Below are 22495 nucleotides of genomic sequence, written 5' to 3'. Positions count from 1 at the left end.
GACACATTCCGCTTCTCTAGTGTGAGCATTTTGTCTATGAAAACATAATCTTAAACGATAGCTCACGTGCGGGTGGAAAAGTTGGGCGGGTTGCTTGTTATGGGTGTACAAGTGTGTGTACAAGGTGTGTGTTTTAAGAATGCATCTATTTGAAAAAAAACTGCGTCTGGAATTTTATAAGTAAGTATTTTTTACGTACTCAGCGTATGCAAAACTATAACATCTAACTATAACCGACTCCTTTAGACTCAATGTTGACCCACTTTAAACGGACAGATTTAATTCAAACTTTGTACACTTTAAGAATCGGTGGCAATACAAAACATTAATTTATCTTTTTAAAGCGTGTTTTTTTTACTTTTTCCAGTTTTATCCAGATCTATTCACTCTGAACATGTCCTATGGTTCAGTGGACGCTCGTCGAACAACTTTCAACATGAAATATCGTCTGGTTGAAACTGTCTTTGAAATGCTGCAAGAGTTGAAATTGTCGAGTTATTCGTGATTTTGGTTCAAAATTGTTGTCAATAAATTGTAAATTTAATGTGTTTTTTTTGTATGTGAAGAAGAAATACAAATCATCATCATCATCATGGGAATAAGAAATATATTGTGTAATTTGGTAATGTTAATAAAAATTAAACCGATTTCGTTAAATATTTTTTTATAATATTTCTTGAAGTATTATAAAAAAGATGGTTCTAATGGAGAGAAAACTTAAACATGTACCACGGGCGAAGCCGGGGCAGACCGCTAGTTAACAATAAAGACGTTCAAATATCAGACCAATAAAATACATGTTTTTTAAAACAATGCAATAAATACAACAGAACAAAAGGACAAGAATGTGCGTTAAAATCGGAGAATTAAAATATTAAATATAGACGTTTCTAATCTTAGAAAAGCGTATAGAGTCAGTTTAGTTCAAAAAATTAAATGTCTGTATTCCTTATCTTATACAAAACTATGCTTTATACATCGTCATTCATGTATATTGTACTAAATATCTTGTTTTAATTAAATAATTAACGACTATTATCCACAAGACCTAATTTCTTGTCAGTTGTGCCCCATTAAATACCTAACAATTAGGATACTTATCTTTCAGGATTTTTTATTCAACTCTAATACCATTGTTCGCTTATCTTTACTAATGTTTCCAAAACATTAAAACCATTCTTCAACACAACAGCAATGAGTTTAGAACTCCAAAGAAATCTTTAAAATCAATTTACTCTTAATTTCCTTTAAAATATTTTTACTAGTTCTTTTTTTAAATGTCTCGTTTCGACTATGACACTATTTTTTATAGAGTTTTCTGTGCTACCATCTTGGGTATTGCTTTTACGTTTACAGTTATTTTAACTAATGTCTTCATTGATATCGATGGATTGTTATCTAAAAAAGATGGTGAGTAAAATTGTTTAAGCAATTATCATAATGAGTGGTAGATATAATCAGGATTCGTTAATTACCAGCCGCTTGTTGTTACCTGGGTTCACTGGATTAAGAAAGAAGAAAGAAAGAAAAAAAGCTTTATTGCCAACAAAAAACTTAGACTATTTTAACTTAAAAGTAAACACAATATATTAGGCAATCGGAACAGACTCAGCCATGCTGTGGGCTAACACCCGAACAGCGCTGATTTTCAGTCTGCCCGCGTATTTTCCGAGATCCTACATTTACATAAATACTAATTATACAATTAAAAAAAAAAAATTACATCCACAACTGTTCCTACCAATAACAGTAAAAATTTATAAATACGTCTACATATTGTACATATAATATATGCATTATTGATTATATTAACATATGCAGTATTGATTAATCTATACTAATATTATAAAGCTGAAGAATTTGTTTGTTTGTTTGAACACGCTAATCTCGGGAACTACGGGTCCGATTTGAAAAATTCTTTCGGTGTTAGATAGTCCATTTATCGAGGAATGCTATAAGCTATATTATGTCATCTCGCTACGACCAACAGGAGCAGAGCCACGCGGGTGAAACCGCGGAGCACAGCTAGATAAATCAAATTTTCTAGGTTAATGTACCTTTCTAAAACGACAATATATTGTTCGACGACTCCATAGACATTGTAGATACCACAGGTAAATACTATAAGATATGATAGTGACGAACAAGAGCCAAGCAGTTCCAGAAAACTTTAAATATTACATATCCGATACATTTGAGCCCCGTTAAACTAATTAATAAATGCCTTAAAATATATAATTTTAGATAACAGTCACACAACACCGAATATCTTGGAAGATAAATATAAACCAATAGAAATTAATAAAAATGAAATCGAATATGAAGAACAAAATTATATGGATGATTCTGATTCCTACAGGGCTAAACGTTCTATAGGTAACGCTTTTTTTATTTATTGATAAAGGGTATTTAAAATAAAGAATGATAGTATATTAACTACAGCTACAATAAGTCATGTTTTAACAAAGTCATTTGCCATATTTTGATTTTAAAGTGAATATTTTCATATATAATTAACTAACTGAGAAGTATCTTACAGAGCCAAACGATTTCGTATTCCAAGTAAAAAATCCAAACATGAAGAAGATTTTAACAAACAAATTAGCAACACTGCTCGAAGAAATGGATCAAGAAGAAACAGCGAAAGGTGCTGTGAAACCAGATGAAAAAGAAACTAGAAGAAAAGAAGAATTAGACGAAGCAGGGAACGATAATATGTTACATTTAGCAATGCATAACATTCTGTTACAAGGTATAATCGGTCATATGGACTTAAATGATGTGTATAAAAAGGTTCATTTGCTGATCAGAAACTTTTATGATAGGAAAAATTCTGGTAATTAATTTTTCAATAAATACGTCTTTAAAATAATATATGAAATTACGTAAAATGGTAGTTTACTTTGATACAATTAACCTCTTAAACCTTAATTATTTTGTAGAAAACCCCCAAAAGCATGACAAAGCAGTAAATTCTAAAGAATTGGGAATGAAACAAGCATCCAATACAGAAGAACAAAAATTCTTCGAAGAACTGCTAAAATGTAAATCATTGCAAAACCAATTAGCTGAAGAGACGAAAAATGAGAGCCAAAAACCCAATTTAAAACACAAAGGTAAATAATTAATTTTAAGTATTTTATATTGTTTTGTTGGTATTTTGGTTCAATAAACTGATTTTATTATTTTCAGAACCAAAGCTCTTCATAAAAACAATCATTGAAATAAATGAAAATAGAAAATTCAATAAGGAAAACGATTCGTAAGACAATTTTTGATAATTTACAACAGTCAAAAATATAAATAACGAGTCTAATAATTACATATAATCTTTTATATTTTTCAGACAAAATAAAGACATAATTGGACTTATTAAATTAATATACAATGGCAAATCTATTAAATTTCAAAAGATGGATGACGAAGAAACGCTCCCAGTTAATCATAAATCACCAAATGAAAAATACAAAAATTCCAGAAAACATTCAGAATTTCAAATACATAATAATGAAGACATTGCAGAAAGTACTACTGTACAAACAATGGATGATAATTTTATGTCAAATCCTGCATTCCATAAAATTATCGAGTCATATTTGAAACAATATCCGATGGCTAATCCATCACAAAAAGATGTTGATAAAAAAGCAACTGCCAATCGTTTAAAAAGGCAAATAAAAATCCACTACGTTGATAAAGCTACAACACATAAACCTAAACCAGCTCATGATAAACTTAAAAAAGACGACGAAGAATTGTATATTGAAATAGAAACGCATTTCGATGGAAAGGGCAGTAAAGGTGAAAAGAAGAAAAAAATGGTTCGCAACCTCATTGACAAAATACAAAAGGCTATCAATGAAGATAGTACTCATGAGAAAAAAGCAAGTTTCAAACATATTAAAGTTAAAAAACGAAATCAAGATCCCATCAAGGCCAAACATGACAATTTTTTTAGCAAAATAGCACCTTCACTTTTAAATATTGATCACAGAGAAGTGGATCCTATCGGTAAAATTTTACCACATGTGGATGATATTTTAGACTATCGTGGTGATAACTGGAAACGTAAGAACTTTGGTCCTGCCTTTTTAACGTCCTCCAAATCAGTGAATTCGGCTGAAATGGGTGAACTTGTTATTCATTATAATAGTATGTTGAATGATGATATCCCCAAGCGAGTACAAAAACCAATAACCATCGAACAAGATAATCTCAAGACAGATAATACTAACAATGTTACATTTTTTTTGAAAGACATAGATGGATCTGGATTTTCAGTAGGTTTCAATCAATACGTAGATGAACCACCAGATGCTGATAGTCTTAAATTTTTTAATGGTTTAGAAAATCTTATAAAAGAATATCATAAAAGCTATGACACCGACGATGTTAATAATATGGATAAAGTTGGTAACTTTGTAGAAGAAGAACAATATCCTAAAAGAGAGCAAGAAAGTATAAAAAATAGTCATGAAATAATCAGGCGATCAGTAAATATGGATAAAAATTCAAACTATAAATCATTATTTAAACGATTGATTATTCCTTTTTCTTTTCGTAAAAACTTAATCAGTAGTACGAAGTCTTATAAGGTTTTAACAAAAGATCAAAACGCAAAAAGAAGTAATTATCGGATATATCCTCGTAATATTAATCTAATATCAAAACCAATTCGAATCAAAGATTTATCGATCGAAGTAAACAACAACTATTACAATTATTTAAATCCAACTGAACAAATGAATCATAAATTGAATAGACAAAAACGTTCTGTATCGGTACAAAAGATTTCAAACATCAAATCAAAGATAAAATTAAACAAATTTCTCAACACTAAGACAATGATGAAAAAACGATTGTTTTTGAACAATAAAAGGAATAAGAGGGAGGTAAATAAAATAAGAATTATAGCTAGAGAACGTTCATCTCGACCCGAAAAAAGATCAAATGAAAATGTATACTTACTATCCCCAGAAAATGCAGATTTGAATAGAAAGGCACTGAATATAAAAGACACTGAAATACCTGACACTATGGCAGATGAAGAAGTACAAAATAGCGATTTATTACCTTTGTCAGATTTCCTAGATATAAACTATCCCAATCAACCAGTTTCACCTCTTGAAGATGGCCGTAATTTAGAACAAGCTGTACTCATGTCTAAGTACCCGCATATATTTTTCGAAGAGCTTCCCAAATCTAAAGAATATTCCTCCGAAGAAAAACCACAAATTCAACCGTATAGAATACAAGCAAGAACTCGTAATTTACAACCAAAAGAAAACTCTAATGCGTTTGGAAACTTACCAGTTAATGTTCAAATACCTGGAGTTGAAGATATAGTTAATGCAATACTACCACACTCAAAATCAAACTTCAAAGTCACTGTTAAAATATCCCCCAAAAACATTTCTAATGATTTACATTCAAGCTTTAAAGAAATACACACTAGTGTTAACAAAAGTTATGATAAAAACGGTTTACGATATTTTTCAACGCTTAATGTATCACAAATATCAAAAATAGAGAATCTCAATGATAGTACAGATGTTAAAAATGAATCAAATACAAGTCGAAAGTTTATGCCTGAAATAGTAATGAAAAATGAAGAAGCAGAAAGAGATAATCAAATGAAACTACTTTTTGAAATACATAAAAAAAGAATTGATGAACAGTTGGACAATTTACAAAGAGAAAGAGTGTATTTAGAAAGCTTATTGGATAACAAAAAGGACTTTAATCCGATGCCTTTCTTAGATGTCAAAGATAATATTTACAGACAAGATAATTATGTCACCGAATTAACCCATAAAACAGAACCTATAACTACTACTATCAAAACAACAACAACGAAAACTACAACAAGTTCTCCATTAACTACAACACATACTATAACTACATCAAAACCAATTCAAGACCGAGAAAAAGAATTACTTATAGCAACTATAAAACACAATAATGATACTACAAACGAAATATTACAAAAAATAAACGAAAATACGAACTTATTAAAGATATTTCTTAAAAAATTATCTAAACAATTAGAAAATACAGAGAAAACTACAGAAATAGATAATAATAAATCTAGTAAAGATACTATGGATTGGAAGAACTTCGCGCCAAAAAATCAGCTTTTTCGACAAGTATCCGAATTTCATAACAGTACCCATACTATTCCCTATATTTATACCTTCCAACCAGTCGAAGCAAATCCTTCATTAAATACAGTCTACAACACTCATATTAAAACAAATAAATTGGATATTCCAAATCCAATGAAACCAGTTAATAATTTTATAAGACAAAACCAATCGAGGTTTTTTATTGATGAATTGGAAAATATAAACCCTGATGTTTCAGCTACTATTAAAATTAATACAACGCATGCGTTAACATAAGGATGTCTTCATATTATGATTTAACTATACGATTTTAAGGTTAAAAAAAATTGGTTGTCTGTAAAATTGGTTTACTGACGATAGTTGAACGTGACAACGTCCGATTGTGCTTCTTTATCGCTCATTCCGAACTCTCGCTTGCACTTCAAGCCTTACATGGAACGCCTCAGAGCGAGGTAACGCCGCATGAGTCATGTTTTTTCGTGCGTGCAGCCGGCTCTATCGAATTATAAGACGTTGTCACGTCAAAAATAAATAAAATTAACTTTCAATACAAGTAGAAGCACCTATGTATCTATGTATTGTATAATTTAATTCTCATTAGTATAAACTGTGTGTAATAAAGTTTTTTTTTACTTTACAATAAATTATTTAGTATTTTACATTTCTCTCGTCATTATTTCTTTACCCTTTTATCTTTATAGCCTTTCAACACGTCTATCAATACATATAATAAAATTCTAGAATAGTGGTGTCTGTACAATGAAAATATGTAAAAAAAAAATAGCAGGGGCTATTATTAAATCGATCCCAAACCCAAAACTGTAGTTAAAAAATTTTTTGTCTGTTTGTCTGTTTGTCTGTTTGTCTGTATGTTTGAACACGCTAATCTCAGAAACGGCTTATCCGATTTCGATGCGGTTTTCACTAATATATTGTGGTAATCTTCATTTAACATTTAGTGTTTATTTCATGTCAATCGGTTCATAAATAAAAAAGTTATGACCATTTAAGTACTCACGGCGAACATTTGCTAAGGCATTCTATGGTACACTATACACTTATACAGTGTACGATAAAACGTAAGTTATCTGTTATACGCTACAGTTATGTCCAAGTGATCATATCGAAAGTCCCCAAGGGTGGGGGGGTAAGCTGAGGTAGTAGGGGGGAGGGGTCAAATTAAAATTATACTTATTTCTAGGTAAATTTTATACATAAAATGTCCTTTAAATTATGTCGTATTATACATATTATATTTTTAACCCCCGATGCAAAAATATGGGTGATAAGACGTGTTTGACCGCTGTGTGTGTGTGTGTTTGTGCCACCGTAGCTCGCTAGCAGGTAATCCGAATTAGATGATGTTTTTTAGTTAGGCAGCATATTTTCCGACGCTGGTTCTTAAATAAACTGTATCAAAATCGGTTCATCCATTTATTGTAACTAGGTATATAGGGGTAAAAGTGGGAATGAAAATAACTAAAGCTGTTGTCGAATATACTTTAGTGATATATTAAATGAAAGTGAACGACCTATCAGTAAAAATAAGTCAAATTTTACCAAAATCGGTTCATCCATATATTTGATATAGGTATAAAAGTGGTAGATAATAAAAAAAGTGAATTTTGACTCAAGTGACATATGAAATGAAAGGGCATGACGTGTAAAGTATAATTAGGCATATTTAATCAAAATCGGTTCATCCATTTACTATACCTATATACAGGGTGTAATCGTTAAGTGTGCACAGGCGATTTTTCCGTAAGTATTACAGATAACAAAAAACCTTAAACTGATATCGAAAGTACTTAACCTAATGAGTAAAATGGCCGTAATAAATTTTTAAAAATAAATCGAGAAATATCAAAAAAATTATCTTTAAACCCTCCCATACATTAAGTATGAAATATGAATATCCCGTATACATTTAATATGAAAGATTTTAGCTTTATAACATTATTTTGGTTGAAAGTACTTTATTAACTTTAACACAATATGTTATTAAGATATAAATTAACAAAGACATATTATAATAGTAGGGGAGCCCAGGATGCTAAATATGGATTTACTCGAGCGTCACGGGAACCTATTAGAATTGGTAGATTAGACCATAGCGAGAAAAAAAGGTCCTATAATGTTTTCACTTTTAGCGGTGGGGAAGGGTTTTTTGATTTGTTTTAATTTAAAAAAGAAAAAAATTGGCTTGAAAATACTCAAGCGCGTTAGATATTGATATTTTGCATGCTCCAGGACGTCACTGAAAAAAAGTATACCTACGTTAATCTGAGGATTTAAGTGGCGATTTAATCGCTATGAAGAAAGGGTAAAAAATTAAAGTAATATTATTCGAGCGCGTCAGATTAATATATGGGGGGGTTAATTACAATATAAGAAGTCCCCATTTCGCTAATCTGACGATTCGAGCTCAACCTTAGGGAATTATGGATTATTCAAATTTTCCAGCGGGGCCCCTGAGCGCACCCACCAACCATAACTGCTCATATTGACTAGAGGTACTAATGAATAGCTAAGGTACCGTCCCTTATAGTAATCTGACGCGCTCGAGTAAATCCCAAAATCCCCTCTTGGGCTCCCCTACTATAACATTGTTCTTATGAAATATACGATTAACAACGGCGTGCGCGCTGCGGCGACTACGCAAGGGAACATTCTAGATAACTATGCGGCCCGCGCCGGCCGCTGCGGCGAGCGGGGTGCGCGGTGCTGAGGCGGGGGGGGGGGGGGGGGAAAGGAGAAGGGGCCCACCCCGGGTTACGCTTGAACGTTAGGTACAGCGCGTTACAGCTTTGTTTTTTTTTGGGTTTTCTGCTTTAATTACTTCGCAAATTTGAAGTGGCATTTTCCACGCTTCTTCCGGACATTTTCACGCATTTTCCGGATATTTTCCAGACATTTCCCTGGCATTTTTCGGTTATTTTCCGGGATTTTCCGGACATTTTCACGCATATACCGGATATTTTCCGGACATTTTCACGCATTTTCCGGATATTTTCCGGACATTTTCACGCATTTTCCGGGGATTTTCCGAGCATTTTCCGGGCATTTTCCAGGCATTTTCCACGCTTTTTCCGGACATTTCCACGCATTTTCCGGATATTTTCCCGACATTTCCATGGCATTTTCCGGTTATTTTCCGGGATTTTCCGGACATTTTCACGCATTTTCCGGACATTTTCACGCATTTTCCGGATATTTTCCGGGGCTTTCCGAGCATTTTCCGGGCATTTCCCTGGCATTTTCCGGGGATTTTCCACGCATTTCCCAGGCATTTTCCGGGGATTTTCCAGGCATTTTCCGGACATTTTCACGCATTTTCCGGACATTTTCACGCATTTTCCGAGAATTTTCCGGGGATTTTCCGAGAATTTTTCGGGCATTTTCCAGGCATTTTCCACGCCTTTTCCGGACATTTCCACGCATTTTCCGGATATTTTCCAGACATTTCCCTTTCATTTTCCGGTTATTTTCCGGGATTTTCCGGGTATTTCCCGGGAATTTTCCGGGGATTTTCCGAGCATTTCCCGGGGATTTTCCGGATGTTTCCCAGACATTTTCCGGACATTTGCCTGGCAGTTTCCGGGGATTTTCCACGCATTTCCCAGGCATTTTCCGGACATTTCTCAGGCATTTTCCGGGGATTTTCCAGGCATTTTCCGGATATTTTCCGGACATTTTCACGCATTTACCGGATATTTTCACGCATTTTTCGGATATTTTTCCGGGGATTTTCCGAGCATTTCCCGGGGATTTTCCAAACAGTTATTTATCTTAGTCAGTTATTAATCTGTAAGTATTTATAATTTAGTTGTTTATGGTAGTACGTGTTTCAAGACGTGTTTACTCAATAATTGTGTGTTTAGTAGTAACTACTATGCAGTCACTATTCCACGCGGACGAAGTCGCGGGCACAGCTAGTACATAATATAAAGCTGAAGAGTTTGTTTGTTTGAACGCGCTTATCTTGGGAACTATACTTACTGGTCCGATTTAAAAAATCATTTCGGTGTTAGATAGATATTATATAGAGGAAGGCTATAAGGCTGTATTCGTTTTAACTCAAGAATACTGTAGCATTTGGTGAAATAATTTTGAAAACAATCCAGTAGTTTAAGTTTATATGCCATAAACAAAATATACTTAGTATTTTTCTTTATAAAAACAAGTATATAAAGAATGCATTTATGTAGGTAAAAAGTATACCTTATGGTGCATTTAGACCAAACGAACATAGAGCTAGAAATAGAGCGCTTGCATTTTCTCGTGATCTTTTAGTGTAAACGAAAACTCGTATTCAGTGTTGTTCAGTATTAGAACATTACTTATATAAAATCATTTTGAACGCACTAATAATAAAGAAATAATGCTCTACGCCTGTATACACTAAAATAATTTGACATAGTGGGCTTAGAATGAGCATTGATCTAAATGCACCGTAGGTAATATAAAAAAAAATGTTTCCTTGCCGTGGCCATATCGTAGATTTGCTCATTTCATGAAATGGCCAACATAGTTTGATCAGATCGTTAAATCATCAACGTTTCACGATTTGGTCATCCACATTTGGCCAGATCGTATAAAATATAGAGTCCATAAAATATTAAAAAAAATCAGAACATTTTAAGCAATTGTAACTGTTTACAATTGTCATTTAAGTTAGTGCCGCGGCAGCGGCCGGCGAATACCAGAAGCGAATCGTTTTTGCAATAGAAAACAGTTAGGTTAGGTTAGGTTAGACTTTGATAAACAACGCACGAGCCGGCGAGTGCCAGAAGCGAATCGCTTTTAAAAAAAGAAACAATTATAATAATATATTATGTAGTAGGATATAGGACAGATTTTAGACGCATTTTTTCTTCAATATAAGATATCCGCAGTTTCCATTTTACTCGAACCTCTTCGTCGTAAATTCTTTGATATGACTTTTTCATATTGTAATTAAACGAATAATGAAGTTTTTAACTGCGAATAATTAAATTTTCGCCAGCGGCCGCCATCTTATCACATAAACACAGCGCTTGCAGCGCCTCTACCAATAATTAATGTAACTGTTTTACGATATGATCAAATAATATTGATCATTTCATGAAAAAACCGCGCGTTTAGTTGGCCATATCGAGAAACGATTTCTTATCATTGATCTGCTCAAACCACATCATGATGTGGCTAATAGACATCCAATCATTTCACAAAATGATCGATCATATCATGAAATGAGCAAATCTACGATTCGGCCACGACATAATATATCTATATAATATATAAAAGAAAGTCGTGTTAGTTTCTCCACTTATAACTCAAGAACGGCTGAACCGATTTAGCTGAAAATTGGCAGGGAGGTAGTTTAGAGCTAGAAGAAGGACATAGGATACTAAATATGTACCACGGGCGAAGCCGGGGCGGACCACTAGTATTATATAAAAGAAAGTCGTGTTAGTTACTCCAATTATAACTCAAGAACGGCTGAACCGATTTAGCTGAAAATTGGCAGGGAGGTAGTTTAGAGCCAGAAAAAGGACATAGGAATTAGGATACTAAATATGTACCACGGGCGAAGCCAGGGTGGACCACTAGAAATATTATAAATGCGAAATATTGTATTTGGTAAAATATGCAGTATTTACCTGACAACTAACGTCTTTTTTTGAATAAGTAAACTGATGTATCTCATAGTAAACTCACTGAACAATTAAAACACAATATAGGTAATTAATAATATCGAAGTTAACACCTGTGGTCATTATTTTCACAATAACGACCTCACGTACAAATTTATCTTTCTTATATTTATGATCATAAAAAAACTATTAGTTTTATATAAAAATGCGGGATTTTTCATGTCGTAGTGCTCTATCGCATCTACACTTGGAGTGACAAGATGTATTATTTTAAGGTGAGTTTTTAATTAATTTGAAATTTACCTATTACCATTTTATTAAAATTTATTTAAGATAAATATAAGTTTATTAAACCTCAAGCATAACAAAACACTAAACACTAAACTGGTTACACCCCTTGATTTGTTTGAAAAAAATTTAGTGTAACATTTTTTCGTTCCGCGTGACATTTTTCCGTTACGCGCCATCTTTTTCTTATCCCTACCACGCGTTAGTAGACGTATTTCTGTAAAGTTGCATGTAGTAAATTATTTTTGGAATTATAAGGTCAAAAAGAAGTTTCACTTCTTACGTGTGTACACTAGTACATGCACATATTTTTTTGTCTTTTTAAAGAAAGCTAAAAGACACATATCCAGAAGTTGCGAAACTGATAATGGTTGAATTAAAAACGTAATTAAGTCGTTAATTTGACGAATGATTTGTGCTAACCTATAACATAATTTTTCAATAGATATTACATGAAATCTCCTCAATCTACTAGCAATTAATTGTACTGACATATTTTTGTATAATTCGTTTATTCATCATAGCAAATATATTATGAATCAAAATAAAAAAAAATACTTATTGTTTAAACCTCTTTATTTCAGTTTGTATTCGTCCTCTTGCTGTTTGAGCCTCATTCTATCTTCACTTATACGATTGCTAAACCAGAGGTAAGTGAATATTTTTTTAATGTTTATAAACCGTGAACCTGGCTAAATGGCATCTACGTAAATCTGTTCAGTTGTTTTTGCGAAATTGATATACAAACATACAATAATATTCAAATGAATCGCTGTGAATTTTTAATAATTATTATTTCAAAATTACATTAAATGTTTGTCAGCCATAAAATATTTTGGTGTATATAGATATAAATGTAGAATTAGTAGCTTAGCTTTACACAAGTTTATTTAAATTTTTATTGAAGTGAAACTTCTTTATCGGGGTTGGAAAAAAATTTAGTGTAACATTTTTTCGTTACGCGTGACATTTTTCCGTTACGCGCCGTCTTGTTCTTATCCCTACCACGCCTGATTCGACGTATTTCTATCAAGTTACATAATATAGTAAATTATTTTTTAAAAAATAAGGTTATAAAGAAGTTTCACTTCTTACGTATGTACACTAGTACACGCACACATTTTTTTTATTCCAGGTATCCAATGACACCGATGTGTTTGAAGTTAAACCTCTCCCAGATAACGGATTACAGATAATAGATAAAAATCCAAAAAAACCGTCCTTATTTGAGATCATCTATTACCACATTATAAGGAAACCCTTCGAACAGGTAAACAATTTTTAGGTGATCTCAGTATAGAAAAATATTTTTCTCATTATTTGAAATATTTTTTCTTATTGTCTCAATTCCAGTAAATATCTACTTTCAAATATTCACAAATTTCGAAAACTACCTAATATGTAACGTAAAAATCATTGTTAACACTCATTATGCAAGTATTTTTTTTAATTAGTTAGTATCACTAGGTTACTAATAACTAGATGAGCCGATTAAATTCGTATCATCTACATAAATTGATCTTTTTTTCCATTAATTTACGTATCTACCTATGCCTAAACTTTCAAATTTCTTCCACATATCAAAAACTGAAGTCGCTAAATCTGTCCAACCATTATCGAGTTTCAACAACAGAACAATTGATATTTTTTAAGACCATTTAACTATAGAAAATATATTAAAAACAACCCCAATATATAATTGCAGGACCAAGCTAATAACGATATACCAAAACATCTTGATTTCGATCAGTCCGTCAGACCATTTACAAATGGTCAGGGCTATCAATTCGTGGAATGGAAACCAGAAGTACGTAGTAATTGATTATTCCAAAAATAAGTCGAACAAAATTTAAATCCCTTCCTAAGCATCTCATGAAAATTATAAATTCTCTGATATGTGGTTTTATACTATTACGCTTTGCAAGAGCCAGCTTGTAGATCTTTTAAATATGTCCTAAAAAATCCCGACTTTATATCCGATAGCAAACTGAGCCAAATTGTCCATTTACCTTAATCTGCATAAAAAAATTACAATTAGCTTTAAAATATTATGATACACGAAATATTAATAAGAATACTTGTTTGAAAATATGACGTTAATTTCAACCAATTTTAGGAAGTACATCCTATCGAACCTGTAGAAGACATTCAGAAAAAAACTGATGACAAAAAAGACGAAAATAAGAAATCAGTAGAAAATGATTCAGATGAAAAGCCAGCAAGTGCTGAAGATGCTAAAAAGACTGATAAATATGGTGAAGACAAGAAAGATGATAAACTTGATTATGATGATGAGGTAACATTAATAGAAATTGTAAATTAACATGTTTAGTGATATATTTTTGATAAGAATGTGTAATTATGTAGCTAAACATTTTGTTGTTTGAAAATTTTGTTCAAACTTCAAATCAAATGTTTGAAAATATTAATTTTAGATAGAGCAGTCTTAAATTTTTACTAACCATGCTCTTGGAATTTTACTTGCTACTAAAGTAAGCAATGAACATAATAAATAAATAATAACCATTCCATTATTTACTTATTTATTTTTACAGGATCAGTCTGCACATGACAGGAGAAAGAGAGAAATAAACGACGAGGTAAGTTTAACATTTTTTCTAGAATCATCAAGATACGAATTTATGGTATGAAAATAAATAAAAAAACAGCACGCATCTGTTTTAAGATTGCTTAAAAATATCGTTTTTTAACAGTCTTAATACGAAAGATATAAAAAAGGTCTTATCGAAGGTATATTTTGATTATATTTAAATATCTACTTAAAGGATGCCATGTTTTATAACGGAATATGAGTTCAATTTAATCAAAATTTTGCTAACTAATTATTATTTTCAGAATATTCCAGCAGCGCCAACTCTACCCGATCTTAATTTAAATGAATTACCAAGCGACGTTCGAAAAATCTATGAAAACTCCCCAGTAAGTACCTACATAAAAAACCAATAAATTTTAATAATTTATTGTACATTATTTTCACAAGAAAAAGATTAAAAAAAATCTAAACTCTTATGGATGTTCTCAAAATATCATAGTGTGTTTAATATTTATTTATTTTTTCATTTATATTTAACTATTTTTCTTTACTTCAGGATTTCGCCAAATTCTTCGGTGGAAGTGATGAAAATAACGATTCTGCTCCCAAAGACGTAAGTATATAAATATATTATAATAAGCTTATCTTATAGCCAAACAAATCGTTGGTTCAATTAAAATCCTAATTTCTACTAAGTATGTAATTAAATAATATTACGTAAGCAAAACAATGGTGTCTCGATTACAAAAACATTGAATTCTTCAAAATACAATAGATTTCTTTCTAAAAAATATTATAACACACACACAATTTTCCCCGCAAAACAGAGTAACCACTTACCGCAAAACCAAATCTCTTTCAATCCTGAAAAAGGTTTTAAAGACAGAGCAACGGATATGTTCGATGAAATTCCAAGTGTTAACGGGCATAAGGGTAAAACTTATGGAATGGACTTAACAGGAAACCATGGAACTGTTTGGAACGTAAGTAGATTATTAATCGCGATCTTATCCTATCCTACTTCCTACTATATATAATATTGTAAATGCGAAAGTTAGTGATGATGGATGTATGTATGTTTGTTACTCTTTCACGCAAATACTTCAGAACCGATTAGAGTGAAATTATGCACACATATAGAGGGTAACTTGGATTAACACATAGGATGGATTTGAACGGGAACTATGCGGGTTTTTCTTTGAAAGCACGGGTGAAGCCGATGGCGGAAAGCTAGTAGTTCTATAAAATAGCATCATGCTTCTTTATTTATAAAAGACACAGTTTCTGAATCCGCTAATATTAAAATATTACCCATAAGTAAAGATAGAAAGAATACAGAGAGAAATGATATTAAAACTGGAGAAAAATGACTCAACAGTTTCGTTAAATTGGTTAGATTAGGACTAAAATATCCAATTTTGTTCAATGTAAAAGTATACTAAACAATAGACAATACTTTATTTAGTTGACACACTATTTATTTATTTATTATACGAATAACTGTATAAAACTCCAAAATACCATCTAAAACCGGCTACTCACCTACCTGCAACAGGGGGAAATTGGAAATGCTCCCTTAATTGGATTCTTAATTGTGGATATGTATAGGCAAGCAGGGGTAATTTTGAGAACAACTGAAATTGCTCCGACCGCTGACCAACCGAGATTATTCCAATATTACCCCTGTGGCATGTAAGTGAGTAGCCGGCTTTTAACAACCCACTAAACAACTTAGACATTAATCTTGTTTATTAAATTACAGGACTTAAGCCAAACACCGGTTGGCATCGATTCCAATCAAGAACCCAATTCAGTTTTAATAGATTCCAATGAAAATAAACTTAATAATGATAAAGGAAATCAAGGCAATATTTGGAGTGGTAGTAATGAAATTCAACCTGTATCTAACGAGAAGATTATTCTTACTCCTGTTACTGATGACGGAGTGGTATGATATTTTTTTATTATTACAATAGAACAAATTAAATTGTTTTAGAAGTGCAACTTCTTTGGGCGCATTGATAGTAAAATTTCAAGGTCGCATCTTGGCAATACTGTCACGTCATTGAGTAAGGCGACAATTTTCGTATCTTTGAATCTTGAGAAGTTTCACTTCTGACACTAGTGCTCAGCACAAACTCTTTTATATATTTGTTTCTTAGGAACTTAAATATCTATTTTACTGATAATTCTTTTTCATGATAATTATTCATAGTGCAAGAGTGTAATATATTATAATATTTTTATTTAGGAAATACCGCCAGCCCCTAAGATTGTGGAACAAAGACCTGATGAGGAAGAACCTGCCGATAGTGATAGTAGTGTCATAGTAGAAGAACCAGCTGTAAAATCAACTGAAGGAGTACCTATACATCATACCAATGTCATAGTTCAACAACCTGTTATAGTTGTACCTCCTAATCTCGACAATATTATAAAAAATAGCAATGAAGATGACAGTAATACTAAACCTTTGGTTAATAATGCAAATAGTGAAGAACCTCTGGACGATTTTAAAGATAGAGCAAACGCCATGTTTAACAAAATGCCAAACGATTTTACAAATAAAGAGGAAAAGCCGAAAACGTATGGAATGGATTTAGTAGGAAATAAGGGAGTTGTCTGGAATGTGAGTATATTTTGTGAAATAATTATAAAAAGCAACTTAGTTAACTATCGTTATATTTCATTTATATACGATAATTTGATATATTTTTGGTTAAATAGCATTTAAATGCTTTATAACCTCGTGATCGATTTTTTCTATTCTTTAAAAATGTATACACGATAAACTTAATTTTACATTTTTAATTAAAGCGATCCAGATTATACTTTAATCTAAACTATTTATTTTACAGGATTTGGACGAAACCCCCGTGGGAAGTGATAATGTAGGAGTACCGAGCGTTAACACAATATATTATAAACCTCAAGAATCTGAAGAAAATGATAAACCTTCAAAAAATATTATATATGAGTATCCAAAGGAAAGCGATAGTGCAATACCCGTAGTAACGAAAGAGGTATGTTCGTATTATTTAATTGAAACTTCTTTAGGCGCGTTGAGAGTAAAATTTCAAGGTCACGTCATGAAAATCTCGTCTCGTCATGAAGTAAGGTGAAGAAGTTTCACGTCTGACACGTGTGCTCGCCACACACACCCTTTTTATTTATTTGTGAGCTCTTATGATTAGATTTTGATTTAACATTATATTTTGTATAAATACAATAATATGTCTTTTAACATTTTAGAACCGAATTGATTCCGTTGAAGAACCTTCTCAGCCAGTCATAATCGAACCGAAGCCAGAACCAATTAATTACGTCGTGGAAAAACCTGAGCCAGAAGCCAGCTATGAAAACACAATTGATGAACCCAAAAACAACGAACCAGACAGTAATGTTCTGAAACAATCATTTGATAATCTCCTTAAGCAGATTCCACCTTTTAAACCGTTAATACCACAGGCAGTTTATAAACCTATTGTATACCACAGGGCTACTAGAAAACCTTACAAACCCACATACATTGTAAAACCTCATTATACACATGAAAGAAAACCACTAAAGAAATATAGAGAAAGATATCATAAACCAATGTATGATGAAGACAAGCTAAGGAGATCGTTTGCAAACCTTAATAATCAGTTAAATAATATGCAGTCGAAATCTAAGCCCGTCGAGGCACTACCAGGGACATATGGAATGAATCTACATAACGGTAAAGGATACACGTGGAATGTAAGTATTTAGAGAATATATTTTGTTAATTTTACCAAATGTTAGTATTAAACGAATTCTCCTACGAAAAAATTATTTTTTCAGGACTTGAATCCGCCACAAGATACAGTTGTTAATGTTGGGGAAGGTGAACATGAGGTAAGAGAATATGTAATAACATTTTATAATTGTTATTTTTGGAATAAATGTGATAATATTAGTAGTATATTAGTTGTAATAATTGTTCAACAGCACTGAATAATTTTAATTCTATGTTATTTATAGAATAAACCAGCTGCACACGAAGATAATTACGTAGCACCGGAATCCACTGAAGCAACCGAGCCAACATCACAGTCAGCTGAACCCAACAGTTCTGCAGAACCTCAATCAAACGAGCAACCGTCTTCATCGAATGAGCAACCATCTTCGTCTTATGAACAACCATCTTCGTCAAATGAACAACCTTCTTCATCAAATGAACAATCATCTGCATCAAATGAACAACCGTCATCGTCAAATGAACAACAATCTTCGTCAAATGAGCAACCCTCATCATCAAATGAAGAACCATCTTCATCAAATGAGCAACCGTCTTCGTCAAATGAACGACCATCTTCATCAAATGAGCAACCCTCATCATCAAATGAAGAACCATCTTCATCAAATTATCAACCGTCTTCGTCAAATGAACAACCATCTTCATCAAATGAGCAACCCTCATCATCAAATGAAGAACCATCTTCATCAAATGAGCAACCGTCTTCATCAAATGAACAACCATCTTCGTCAAATGAGCAACCCTCATCATCAAATGAAGAACCTTCTTCGTCAAATGAGCAACCCTCATCATCAAATGAACAACCATCTTCGTCAAATGAGCAACCCTCATCATCAAATGAAGAATCATCTTCATCAAATAAGCAACCATCTGAAGCGCATAAAAAACCATCTCCGTCACATAACCACCATAAACCATCTCACCCGCATAAGAGACCATCGCACACAAATGAAGCGACTAAGAAACCTGCTACAGAGAAACCGAAAGAGGAACCTTCAAACAAGTCAAAACCAAAAAGGAACACTGAGAAAAATTACAAAAAAGACAAAAACAGTCCAGCTGAAAAATCAAGCGAACCGAAGGCTAATAAAAAAGCAAATAGTAATGACAAACCTAGAAATAAAAATACTTCCAGTAATTCAAAACCCAAACAGAAGCGCAACAAACCTGCACATAAGTCCCCTGCAAGTAGTAATGAAGACAAGGAAAAACCTTCGGAATCAAATGGTCCATCAAATAATAATAACACGTCAGTTAATGTACACGCTGGCACAATCTACGGAAACACAGTGGGCAAAGATCATATTCAAAATGTATTTAATTTCTATAATGGCCAGGGTACTAATGGAAATGACGGTGCAAGTAATAATAAACCCGCAAACGATAATTCAAACGGCGATAAAAATAAAAAAGCAGATAATTCAAAAAAAGAGAAACCATCTAGTGAAGAATCTCATAAAAAAGACAACAATTCTAATGAAAAAATGAAGCCAAAATCAAAATCTTTACCTACTGATGACAATTCATCGGATGAAAATTCTGATGAAAATAATAAGAAACCAAGCAAAGAATCCAAAGTTCCACACAAAAGTGAATCAAGTCCAGAAAATGAAAGAGACGACGAGAACAATAGTTCACCACATGAAAATTCTACAGAATCTAATGAAAAACCAATTAAAAAATCCAAACCTGAAAATAAGGCATCAGCTGATAAAAAAAGAGAACCAAAAGAGAAGAAAAACGATAGTGTAGATAAAAATTCATCTAATGAATCATCTGCTGGAGCTAGTAAAGAATCTAAAAATAAACCTGAAACAAAGCCCGAAAGCAAAGAAAAACCAAGATCTGAACATAAAAAAGACAAAGCAGAAAAACCTGAATCGAATACTGAACCATCTAGTGAAGAATCTAATAAAAAAGACAACGATTCTAATGAAAAAATGAAGCCAAAATCAAAATCTTTACCTACTGATGACAATTCATCGGATAAAAATTCTGATGAAACTAGTAAAAAACCAAGCAAAGAATCCAAAGCTCCACACAAAAGTGAATCAAGTCCAGAAAATGAAAGAGACAACGATAACAATAGTTCACCACATGAAAATTCTACAGAATCTAATGAAAAACCAAATAGAAAATCCAAACCTGAAAATAAGCCATCAGCCGATAAAAAAAGAGAACCAAAAGAAAAGAAAAACGATAGTGTAGATAATAATTCATCTGATGAATCATCCACTGAAGCTAGTAACGAATCTAAAAAGAAACCTGAAACAAAGCCCGAAAGCAAAGAAAAACCAAGATCTGAACGTAAAAAAGACAAAGCAGAAAAACCTGAATCGAATACTGAACCATCTAGTGAAGAATCTAATAAAAAAGACAACGATTCTAATGAAAAAAAAAAGCCAAAATCAAAATCTTTACCTACTGATGACAATTCATCGGATAAAAATTCTGATGAAACTAGTAAGAAACCAAGCAAAGAATCCAAAGCTCCACACAAAAGTGAATCAAGTCCAGAAATTGAAAGAGACGACGAGAACAATAGTTCACCAGATGAAAATTCTACAGAATCTAATGAAAAACCAAATAGAAAATCCAAACCTGAAAATAAAGCATCAGCCGATAAAAAAAGAGAACCAAAAGAAAAGAAAAACGATAGTGTAGATAATAATTCATCTAATGAATCACCTGCTGGAGCTAGTAAAGAATCTAATAAGAAACCTGAACAAAAGCCCGAAAGCAAAGAAAAACCAAGATCTGAAAATAAAAAAGACAAAGCAGAAAAACCTGAATCGAATATTGAACCAAGTAAAGAAAAAGAGCCTAAAAGTGACAAGTCAGAAGCTGACAAGAAAAAACCTAATGAAAAACCAAATAAAAAATCCAAACCTGAAAATAAGGCATCAGCCGATAAAAAAAGAGAACCAAAAGAAAAGAAAAATGATAGTGTAGATAATAATTCATCTAAAGAATCATCTGCTGAAGCTAGTAAAGAATCTAATAAGAAACCTGAAACAAAGTCCGATAGCAAAGATAAACCAAGATCTGAAAATGACAAAGAGCCTAAAAGTGACAAGTCAGAAGCTGACAAGAGAAAACCGAAAATAAAAGAAAAGTCGAAAGAATCTTCAAACTCTAAGGAAGCTGCGGAACCTAAAAAATCTAAACCGACTGAAGAAAAGAAGCCTTCGAAACCTGAAGAATCAATACCGTCGACAGAAAAGAAACCATCCAAATCTAAAGAATTGAAACCCGCTACAGAAAAGAAACCTTCAAAATCTAAAGAATCAAAACCAGAAAATAAACCATCCAAATCTAAAGAATTGAAACCCGCTACAGAAAAGAAACCTTCAAAATCTAAAGATTCAAAACCAGAAGATAAACCATCCAAATCTAAAGAAATGAAACCCGCTACAGAAAAGAAACCTTCAAAATCTAAAGAATCAAAACCAGAAAATAAACCATCCAAATCTAAAGAATTGAAACCCGCTACAGAAAAGAAACCTTCAAAATCTGAAGACGAAAAGAAATCTCCTTAACCTAAAGAATCTAAAATACCTAAAAAAGCAAAGCACAAGAGCAGAAACGTCTACCGGACCTCAAAAGTGAAACAACTACAGATTCAACGGAAACTCCAACAACTTCTGGCAGTTCTGAAGAAACAACAACTGATTCTTCTAACAGAACAACCAGAAAGCACTACCATAGATCGTACCGTAAATCGAGTTAGCATTTTCAATAATAATTAGTATAGATTTATAAGGAAAATAATAAAATTAATATCTTCTACTATAATATTAAGTAATATATTTATAATAACATTGATTTGGTGTTTACGAGTTTGCGAATTAGTCAATAAAGCAGTTCATTTACAAAAAAAATGTTTTATTTATTATCCTAACTTTCCGAGCGTGGCTTTGCAAACCCGGATAGTTCCCGTTTCTGTACTATTTCCGGGATAAAACCTATAATATGTGTTAATCCAAAATGTGTGCTAAATTTAATTGTATTCAGTTCAGTAGTAGGTAGGTATTGGTAGGTTTGCGTGAAAGAGACACTAGAGAATCATAGACACACATACAAAATAAATTAATATTAATTAATAAATTTA

At 32.4% G+C, this 22495-nt stretch overlaps 3 protein-coding genes across 3 annotated transcripts in view; all 3 read left to right on the top strand.

Moving 5' to 3' along the window:
• The window catches only part of LOC149895758 (dynein axonemal intermediate chain 7-like), a 34386-nt gene extending 33876 nt beyond the window's left edge, over positions 1-510 (top strand). Inside the window, exon 23 of the mRNA XM_090118486.1 lies at positions 368-510. Within this exon, the coding sequence (XP_089974612.1) occupies positions 368-505 (138 nt within the window). The 3' untranslated portion in view covers positions 506-510. The remainder of the gene's footprint in view (positions 1-367) is intronic.
• Positions 511-1277: 767 nt separating this feature from the next.
• On the top strand, positions 1278-6401 carry LOC149895757 (uncharacterized). Its single transcript, XM_090118458.1, has 6 exons — positions 1278-1410; positions 2245-2376; positions 2540-2836; positions 2943-3116; positions 3193-3262; positions 3347-6401. The coding sequence occupies exons 1-6, from the start codon at positions 1278-1280 to the stop codon at positions 6399-6401; spliced, it is 3861 nt and encodes a 1286-aa protein (XP_089974584.1).
• An 11799-nt stretch (positions 6402-18200) lies between these two features.
• Positions 18201-22105, top strand: LOC149895756 (uncharacterized). The gene is made up of 4 exons (XM_090118632.1): positions 18201-18344; positions 18429-18482; positions 18609-20787; positions 20956-22105. Exons 1-4 carry the CDS (start codon positions 18201-18203, stop codon positions 21921-21923), a joined length of 3345 nt encoding a protein of 1114 aa, XP_089974758.1. The 3' UTR covers positions 21924-22105.
• Positions 22106-22495: the final 390 nt, after the last annotated feature.

This window comes from Colias eurytheme, chromosome 30, assembly GCF_061535395.1.
Source record: "Colias eurytheme isolate Ceu_HAF_F1 chromosome 30, ilColEury1 Martin Lab GWU primary, whole genome shotgun sequence".
In the NCBI taxonomy this organism is placed as follows: Eukaryota; Metazoa; Arthropoda; class Insecta; order Lepidoptera; family Pieridae; genus Colias; species Colias eurytheme.
The sequence above is the reverse complement of the archived record's forward strand: the minus strand, read 5'-3'. Positions and strand labels throughout refer to the sequence as shown.

Bases quoted from the DNA above. Each gene is read 5' to 3' on its own strand.
- LOC149895756 (XM_090118632.1), top strand. From the start codon at position 18,201: ATGTATGATGAAGACAAGCTAAGGAGATCGTTTGCAAACCTTAATAAT. The intron at 18,483-18,608 runs GTAAGAGAATAT...TGTTATTTATAG, and splicing joins TTGGGGAAGGTGAACATGAG to AATAAACCAGCTGCACACGA. The intron at 20,788-20,955 runs CAAAATCAAAAT...ATTCTACAGAAT, and splicing joins TTCTAATGAAAAAAAAAAGC to CTAATGAAAAACCAAATAGA.
- LOC149895757 (XM_090118458.1), top strand. From the start codon at position 1,278: ATGTCTCGTTTCGACTATGACACTATTTTTTATAGAGTTTTCTGTGCT. The intron at 2,377-2,539 runs GTAACGCTTTTT...AGTATCTTACAG, and splicing joins CAGGGCTAAACGTTCTATAG to AGCCAAACGATTTCGTATTC. The intron at 3,117-3,192 runs GTAAATAATTAA...TATTATTTTCAG, and splicing joins ACCCAATTTAAAACACAAAG to AACCAAAGCTCTTCATAAAA.